The sequence below is a fragment of the Stenella coeruleoalba genome (assembly GCF_951394435.1).
Source record: "Stenella coeruleoalba genome assembly, chromosome: 13".
Taxonomy (NCBI): domain Eukaryota; kingdom Metazoa; phylum Chordata; class Mammalia; order Artiodactyla; family Delphinidae; genus Stenella; species Stenella coeruleoalba.
The window spans coordinates 14851003-14860819 of NC_137159.1; the positions used below are offsets into that span (position 1 = coordinate 14851003).

General features: G+C 44.7%; 1 protein-coding gene across 1 annotated transcript; it reads right to left on the bottom strand.

Annotated features, from left to right (window-relative positions):
• Positions 1-37: 37 nt before the first annotated feature.
• On the bottom strand, positions 38-9307 carry MAT2A (methionine adenosyltransferase 2A). Its single transcript, XM_079940429.1, has 9 exons — positions 9099-9307; positions 6786-6863; positions 6568-6690; positions 6162-6274; positions 5931-6074; positions 5533-5751; positions 5136-5318; positions 4851-4984; positions 38-4179 (listed from the first exon to the last, which is right to left on the bottom strand). The coding sequence occupies exons 1-9, from the start codon at positions 9187-9189 to the stop codon at positions 4077-4079; spliced, it is 1188 nt and encodes a 395-aa protein (XP_079796555.1). The 5' UTR covers positions 9190-9307; the 3' UTR covers positions 38-4076.
• Between the last annotated feature and the right edge of the window lie 510 nt (positions 9308-9817).

Below are 9817 nucleotides of genomic sequence, written 5' to 3' on the forward strand. Positions count from 1 at the left end.
ATGAAATTTAGGTGATTAGTACTGGTATTTATCTACAAATAAGCTTAGTATTTAGCATTATTCTAGCCTTTAATGAGCAGGAGGTGATGTAAAGTAAGATTTAACCAAACGTGGTGAGGGATTAGGGAATGTTGACAGTCGCTTTGTAGACTCTGGATGTAGAAAGTTTGGATGTGATTTAGGAGGATCCTCAATGCTGTGAAAATTCAAAGGCCTGGCCCTGGGCTAGGAAGTTAGAATGCAGAGTAATTAAAAAGGAAAAGACAAACTAACTAAAAAACAGGCCCTGCTTGGGAGCTCATGGTCTTCCAGGCAGAGACGTCAGTAGACTGGCAGTCCCAGTAACTTTGATAAAGGATCGCATCTGTTTTGAGGCTTCTCTTCGCATGCTCCACTCCACCCAGTCTCAGGGTTCTTTCCTAGGCAGCTGCCTTCTCACTGTACACACTTGGGATGATTATGCCTACTCCATCGTTTCCAGTGATGCTGCTGCTTAGGTTTCTTTCCTGTGCCCTAGACCTGTATATCTAGCTAGCTCCAGCTGGATATCCTACAGAGCTTTCAAACTCTGTCATAGACAGAACTTGCATTCATGCCCAACTCAGACTTGCGTCTCCTTTATTAGTGAATGGCAACTTTTTTTTTTTAACCAAGCCATCTGTGAGTCATCAGCCTTGACTCTTCTTTTCCTCACATTTCTTGAGATTTCATGTCCCATTAATTAATTCTGCCTCCTACTTCTTGGACCTATTGAATTCATCTCTACCACCTCTGTTCTTTCAGCCTTTATACTGGAATCCAGTTAGGGACAGACCAGAGCAGGGCTGCCATGTAGTTGTGCAGGTTGGGGCTGAATAAGGGCACCCAGCTGAGGCCAAGTGGGGCCTGGCAGTAAGTCCCTCTGATTCATACAAGGCATTTTGTGGGTCAGTGATGGCTGTGCCACAGGGCATCTTGCACCGATGTGGGGGAAACACTGGTTTTCAGTCCTTTTGCAGATCTCAGCGACACGATACACCTTGGCACCACGTCCTTTCCCACAACTGCTGCCCACAGCCTCCTTTTTACTTGGTTAAAAAAACAAACTCTTCACTTCAGAAGGAAACTCCTGCAAAAAGTATCTTTCTTAATACAGGCAAGGATGCTGCTTTCCTGCAACCTGTCTCGTTTTCCAAATGAAAATGTTGGGGTGGGATGAAGAAAGGTGCTAGTCTAATACTGGTTAAGAAAAGCTGTTCACTGGTGAAAATCTGGGTTATTCAGATTTCAGTATTCAGGCCCTGGTAATTAATGTCCTTTTCGCCAGAAGGCTTTGCATCCTACCCCGAGCATTTAGATCTTCTGGCCCTGACCAGTGTCATCCCCCTTGAAACTCTGTAGAAAAGTATGATTTTCAACTTAAACATGAAATAGGACATTTCCTTCTATTAACAACACTTTATGCTTTTGATTCTCAGCTGTAATCACTTCACCCCTTGCTGTTTCTTGCCTTTGCTTCTACTCTCCTCCCTCAGCTGGTTAATCCCCACCTCCACCCCGCGGCTAGGTAGAGGACAAGCCACCTTGAAGGTCACTCTTTAGTCTGCAAACTCCTTGAAAGCAGTGGTCATCCTAGTAAATAAATATTGAACCGAACCTCAAAGCAGTTCTCTCTCTGGTATCACTTCACCAGCCTACAGGCATGTACTCATCCTCATCCCATTTGGTCAAGATGGTTAACTTATCTTCAGATAGCAATGCAGTGATCTAAAGGCTTCTTGAAACTTTTTCTGGAGTTTTTCAATGTCATGCAAAGTTGAACTTCTCAAGTTTCAGAGCAGGTCAGAAGATTTAACCTTGCCTTCCCTCCCAAATGTTTCTAAACTTCTAAGCCTCCAGGCAACCAGGTATAAGCATTCCTTGGGCCTCACGTCTGCAACAGCAGAGCACAGTGAAGTGTTTGAACCACGTGATCTCATACGTGCTGGTATGAACATGTGCCGAGTGGCTGCTAGGCTTAAGGAAGGATGGTCCAAGCTCTGGCTGATGAACCTTCTACAATTTTAGAATAAGCTTTTCTCTCACCACTGTTTAAAAACCCTTTTCAAACTGTAGTATGTACTGAACATGTAACTTGCAGCCTTTAACACCTGTTTATATAAACGGGAAACTTAAGGCATTAAATAAACTTTCTACATTTTCAAAAAGATGAAAATTGGCTTAAATTTTCTAAAGTGAACATTATCACTCCTTCCACATTACACTCACGTTAATGGTTTTTATGCCCTTAACCTTAGATAATTTAAAACACTGCTGATGATGTAGATCTGGCTGCTGTAATAAGGAGCTGTGAATTTTGCCCAGTGTATTGGCCAAAAAAGGCAGTGCTAGACAAACTGAGATCAAACCTTGAACTTCCTTAGTGCAAGGGATATGATTTACAAACTGCTTGCAGTCAGGATTGAAGTGATTTCCCTAAACCATGGGTGGGATTACGATTACTCAGGGTTAAAAAGTATGTTCAATTCATATTCATACCAAAACACTTAAAAGAATAATGGACACAGGTTAAGGTAGAACCTAGCATTTTATTTAGATCTTCATTAAACTGTTGGAATTGAGAACCAGACATACGTAATAAACCTCCAAAAATAGATGCTGAAAGGCACTTTCTGCTTAGGGCAAGCAGTCATGGAATAAGCATGTAAACAAGCTGGCTTCTCTGTACCACACCAGCCAAGTCAGCTTTCTCCATGGCCAGCTGCACCAGCTCTGCCCTCCCTTCTGTTAACACCAGCCAGAACCCCTGTAGGTCTAACCCAAGGTTTTTCTGTAGGACACCTTGGCCTACCTGGGAATGCTGGAAACATGTTAAAGGAATCATGGTGTTGAGGAAAAAAAAAAAAAAAAAAAAAAAATTTAAAAGCTGCCATCTGAGGTGATGGCTTCTCTGTACTTACGCCATACCCCAGAATACAATAAATAAGCAATTAGAAAATGTTCAAGTATGAAGGGATTTCCTCCTCCCCGCCAAAAGCACTGCTCTCTGAAGGAAGCTGGTTTCTCTGTAGCTACACCAGCTGTTCAGAAAGCTCATTGGACCTGGTTTTGAAAACAAAACAAAGTTAAAACCCTGGGAGGACTTATTGTGCAGTGTGGAGTGCTCAGTCTTTCTTATAAAGAAAAAAAAAGTTATCTGGTACCAAAGTGTGCAACCTACAGACCCTCAGGTACAGCCCTGTGACTTCTTTGTATGACATCACAAGGGTGCCAAGTGCCTGTTTTTCTAGAGCTAGGAGTTGGTGGTTTGGCTAGTGCTGAAACCATGCATAGGATTGATTTACTAAATAAAAACCTTATTACGTACGTCCTCCAAAAGACAGCTGAAAAGTGGAGAGATTTTGATTTGGTGCTGTTTAAGAGATGGCAATTAAGAGCATAAGCACCAGGGAGATGGTTTAATGGTAACTGCCTTTTTTTTTTTCCTTTCTCATGTCAGGCTAGAGCTCCAACTGGAACTTGCGTTACATGCAAGAATGATTGGATAGAGAACACTCCCTGACAAAGAGCTACATAATTAGAAATGGATCAAGTTAAAGGGAGGATAAGGGAAGGCTTCACATTCATAATAGAGCTCAAGACATTACAAATTCATGCTGACAGGGCTGTGGCATTGCCAGACAGAGGCTATAATGGAACTACAAGTACTTTACGTGCACGTTACAAGGACATTTTCAGCATTTGGTGGGAAAGTCAATGCAATTAGGATTTTAGAAGGTTGGGTGATAGGGCACAAAGGTTCAATTTCAAAGCATTGTTTACTACAGTGCTGTTGGTTTGTTTCTAGGCAGTTACATGGATCACCTATGCTCACTAAATTCATTATAATGGTGAACAAAACACCTAGGGACAGAATAGCAAGCCCAACTTACAGTCCCCCACACAAGCTAAAATTCATGTCATTGACTAGAGTGACTGCAACTGATCAGGAGCTGAAAGAGGACAGGAAAATTTAGGAAGAAGGGCCCTTTCCCTCAGAGCTTGAAGGCTTCTCTGTAGCCTACGCCAACAAGTCTGGGGAAAAAAGGCTAACACTTTCAATATTTAAGCTTTTTGGGCACTTCCCATGGGAAGCTGTCCCTACCAAAGTGGCCATAGGCTGCAGTCCTCTGATAAATTGGCTTCTTCAGATCCAGATCCCTGGAATATACAAGTCCGTAACTTAATATGTAGCATTCAATTAAATTAAAGCAAAACAATCAGCAAGACTCATTTTCAAGACTTCTGGCAAATGAGTTCAGTTCTCTGGGGTATGCTAGGAAAGAAGTTTGTGGCAAAAGTGTTTGTTACTTCCCTGGTGTCCAAACTCCTTGCACAGTCCTTATTAGTAACTATAGTTCTTGTTTTTCCGTCCCTGGCTCAACAAATATGAAAACTTGTCATTATTCTGAGACATTGCAAGTGTCAAAAGCTCATCTAAAATCATGGAATACTTACCGAGGTCCCATGCCCACACCCTACCATGGTTATTTTCTTTGTAACAGCCATGCCCATTCATCTGTACTAAAATTTCTTTTAAGTAAACATCCCTTAGGTAACAGGAGCACAAAGCCTATATCAAATGTGGAGGACTTTCTAGGGTGGTTAGTCTAAGCCATGCAGCACTGTAATTTTAGAGTTTTCCTAATAATTTAAGCCTTTACTGACGGCAATTTAAAAATGACATCAACACATTCTAGGAATTACCATGTTTCCCCACTCCAGTCTTCCTTCACACCTTCACTTTCTCAGATTTGAATATATCAAGTATATATACATACACACCCACACCCTCAATGTTTTTCACTAGCAATAGTCTTTACCATCTTTACCTGACAATGACCCCAGGGCGGAGGTCAAAATTCTTCTTCACAATCTCTAATAGCTCTCTCTCACTCTTCTGAGAGGTGCCATAATGGAAAATGGAGATAGACAATGGATGAGATACTCCAATAGCATAAGAGACCTAAAAGAATTTAAATGTCGCAAGAGTCAGTGATCAAAAGACCCACATACTTGTGTAATACACTGGTATCAAAAAAAGACAAGTAGATAACTGCTAAATGCCCTCCCGCTTACATGCCTTTTAGTCAACCCAGTTATATAGAAGTATATACCTGAACAAGAACCCTTCTGCACAGACCTCCTTTAACAAGGGATTTTGCCACCCAACGAGCAGCATAAGCAGCTGAACGGTCCACCTTGGTATAATCCTTTCCTGAAAAGGCACCTCCTCCATGAGCTCCCCAACCACCGTAAGTGTCCACAATGATTTTCCGGCCAGTCAAACCAGCATCACCCTGAAATTATAGGATTTAAGTTACTTTATGCCTAATCCTTTCCAGTGGTTCTAGATCAGGCTTGTTAAATGGTTATTCAATATCACTTGGCAAATATCCTCAGAAGAGGCACAGGTAGGCTTCAAAAACCCTAGGAAAAAGGTGGAAGTAGCCAAATTTTAGCAAGTAACAGAAGACCCAAAAAAGCAACTGAATTGACATTGTAAGACCTTACCTGAGGCCCACCAATAACAAATCTGCCACTTGGCTGTAGATGATAGATTGTATCCTCATCAAGATACTTTGCAGGTACAACGGCTTTGATGACTTTCTCCTTTAGGGCATCCCTCATCTCATCTAGACAAACTTCTTCATCATGCTGAACAGATATAACAATTGTGTGGACTCTGATGGGAAGCACAGCACCTCGGTCCTGCATATACTGCACAGTCACCTTGAAAGTGAAACAGATCATCAGAACATCAATCTATTAAACAATAGCTTTGTTCCTGATTCTCTACCCTACATTACAATACGGAGAACAAACCATATTCTTCTCTTAGCTTTAATCAAAGCACCTTACTGAAGTCCTGTGCCAATGTAATGTGTGTAGTTTTGACACTCGTCACTTACTTGAGTTTTAGAATCTGGGCGTAACCAAGGCAAAGTGCCATTCCGGCGTAGTTCAGCCAGTTTGGCATTGAGCTTGTGTGCTAAGACAATGGTTAATGGCATACATTCCTCTGTTTCATCAGTGGCATAACCAAACATCAAACCCTAAAAAAGGAAAAGTTACCAATGCAATCAATCCAAGCTTTAGAATTTAATGTTAGAAGAGATGCAAACAGATGTCTACCAAGATACCTGGTCTCCTGCACCAATGTCTTCCTCATTCCGATCAAGATGAACACCTTGAGCAATATCTGGTGACTGTTGCTCCAAGGCCACTAGCACGTTACAAGTCTTGTAGTCAAACCCTATAAACAAAACGATGTTTTTTTGGTTTGTTTTTAAAGGGCCATAGCAATACTTTGTATTTACGACAAAGTAAATTTGTCATTTTAAAATTATCTGGAATTCTAAATGCTGCTAGAGAAATCAAATATACCTAAAACTTAGTACTTTTAAAGAATAGGGCTGGAACAAAAACACTAAAAATATACAAGCAGAATTAAATATTCCCAGGAACACTCTAGAAGATATAGCTAGAGAGGACTGAAAAAAAATACCTGGAAAAATGAGGTTAGAAAGCCCACTCATTAAAACACACCTTTGGAAGAATCATCATATCCAATGTGCTTAATGGTTTCACGAACCACTTTCTGGTAGTCAACAGCAGCTCTGGACGTAATTTCCCCAGCAAGAAGGATCATTCCAGTTTTAGCAACAGTTTCTAGTAAAAGAGAGGTTCACAGTCAAACATCACTTTTATGAAGTAATTTTCATGCTACCTTTTCATCAGGTGATAAAGCAGTGTTCTGAACCTACCACAAGCCACTTTGGCATCAGGGTCCTGCTGAAGGTGGGCATCAAGAACAGCATCACTAATCTGGTCACAAATCTTATCTGGGGAAGAAAAAAATTCCTGGCTTAATTTCTTTAATTCACTGATAATGTCATGTATGTCATGCCCCCTTCCCCTATAACTACAGCTGGGAAGATCTCTGTGTTTTCTTTTAAAAAAACTGTGGCAGGAATTCCCTGGCAGTCCAGTGGTTAGGACTTCGTGCTTCCACTGCAGGGGGCATGGGTTCAATCCTTGGTCAGGGAACTAAGATCCTGAAGGCCGCTTGGCAGGGCACCCTCCCCCCACCAAAATTGTGGCAAAACCTATACAGCATAAAATTTACCAATTTAACCATTTTCAAGTGTACATTTTCAGCGACATTCCAAGTATGGAGATCTTAACCGCTATACTGCTTTCGCAGAACCATTTCCCTGAAGAATAAATGCTGGATATAGTGCTACATGTTTCCTAACTTGACACCTTGTTCTTCATATAGCTGTACCACAGATCACCAATTCAGATAAGCCAGCAGAACACCCAGCATGTTTAATACATTTAAGCTCATTGCAGTATATGCACTTTACACCTTTACAAGGACTTCAGTCCCATCTTTAAAGTATATCAGACATTTTGAAAAATTAAGTTCCTAGGCAAAAACAATTTCTATTGTTAAACAGGATAGCCACATAATGGAGATTGATTAAATGGAAGTAAGTAGAAAGTGTTTTATCTTCCATTCAAAAGCAAAGCAAGGAACATTTACCTTCACAGCATTAATTTTCAAAGACAATGGTACTTACATCTTATCCCCCGAATTTAAATTTTTCATTATAAATCTAACCAACCAGAAAGGTGAACCGTTTATCAGTCTCTCCCTGATTGTAAGGAACGCCAATTAGGGCAGTGAGAAATAAAGTCAGAGTTAAATGATGAAAGCAACGACACTTCATGAACAAAGGGAATAAAACGGCATTTGATTTTGTGTTAAGAGTAATCCAGGAACAAGAGCCGAATAGACTGGAAAATCCCCAAATGTATTCTGAATCCTTGCTGATCTTCCCCTCACTGTACTGCCCTCTATTAAAAATCAGGAGAACAGAAAAAAACCCCGAATATCACTTTCCTAAATTTTCTATAACCATCTAAAAAAAACTTAAGCAAAATGTGTACCGCAGTCCAGTCAGAGGCCCAGGACAATCTAAACATTTACAAATGCCTGCAGCTTTAAGTTAATAAAAGGCGGTTCAAATACACAGTGCAGTTCTCAGCGCTGGGGGAAAACAAACAAAACCACCCACACCACACCTGACCTTCACTCATCAGGATCTCGGGGTTTGTCCTCTCCTCTACCACTAGGTTGCTCGTGGGATTTCATCATAGGCACAGTAAGCTTGCTAGAGGGAAATGGATCCTTAAACCAACAGACGAGGCATCTGTCATTGTGGTCATCCCAAGAAAGGGCTGGACCCGTCTATTAGAATAACGATCTTCACTAGGTGAGGTTTTCAGGCTGGGATCGAAAGTTCCTTGAAATAGCTTCATTCGTTCACGTGTAAATTGATCGCCATAATGGCGGACCGGTGGACAAAGCCCGGAGGATGATATATGGAGTAAAAACCTTGCCTAACAGTCAGCCCCAACGCAATGGCGCCATACACTTAATTCATGCTTCCTATCCTTTTCACGCACGATCCAAATAAGGAATGCCTCCTCCGACAAGCACTATATTTAGTTGGAGGCTGTCACCTTGACGCGAGGCCATATACCGGCTAAGGACATGTCGCATTCTTCGGTGTAGCCAAAGAATTAACGGGAAGAGCGGAGGCCCGGTGCCCCGGGCCACGCTCTGCAAACCAGCCGGCTCCCTCGCCCAGAAGCCACATGCGGCAAACACGTGGTTGAGGCTGCAATGCGGGGCGCGCGCTCTCGCGGGCCGGACGCGAGCACGCGAGGCGGGCCGCCCACTCGAGGTGGCTCGGACCGCAGGGCGGGGAGAAGGAACTAGTGCCCTCCCCGGCTAGAACACGAGCGGCCACGGCCCCCGCCCTTCTCGTTTTCTGGAATCTTCCGCATGCCGGGGCGCGCGGCCGGATGGGAGGGGAGGAGAGAGGAAGGGGGGGCGGCGGCCACGCGCTCGGCAGCGGCAGCGCCACGAGGAAGGCGCGCGGCCGCCGCTCTTTCCACCAGCAGCCGGGAGAGGGCCACCGGCTTGGGCACCGCGGCCGGCGGATTCTGCCGGCCAGTCCCGACCCCGCGCCCCGCCCCTCGCTTCGCTTCAGGCCCCGTCACCTCACCTGGGTGGCCTTCCCCCACAGACTCGGAGGTGAAGAGGAACGTGCCCTCCTCGATGAACGCGTCGTGGAAGCCGTTGAGCTGCCCGTTCATGGTGGTGGCGGTGAGTGAAAGTGGCGTTGAGGAAAAAAAGCGGCGAGCCGACAAGTGCGAAACGCGCTAGCAAAAGACCGCGTTCTTGTCAGCTCGAGCGGGCGGCGCGGAGCAAACGAGGCGGCGGGCAGCGCGGCCTACTATTTATACACGGCGCCCGCGCGCGCCCGGCTCGGGCCCCGCCCCTCGGCGCCGCGCGCCAATGCGCCACTCGCGCGGGGACGGGGGAGGGGAAGGGGCGGTGCACCGAGGGGAGTTCGACCGAACCATTCTGCCAGGCAGGGGGAAGGGAGCGGAGGTAACGCGCCCCTCTCGCGAATATTCGCCATCTTAAGCACTAATAAGGAGTGAGGGGAAAGGCAATATACTGGGTCGTTGTATGCTTCCGTGTTCGACGTGGGAGGAAGAGAGACAAGGGCTTTATGGGCCTGCTCCCCTGTGCTGTGACAATGGCACCTCCCTTCCGACCGTTGGCCGGGCTACCTGGCCGCTAGGTCGCGTCCCCCAGCGGGGGCAGCGGGAATCGTCGGGGGTTTTGTCCTCTGGCTCTCCCCGAGGGTCTTTCCGGCTGCCCTGCCTGGGGATGCCCGGGTGACAGGGAGCCAGTGGCCCACAGCCACGTGAAAGT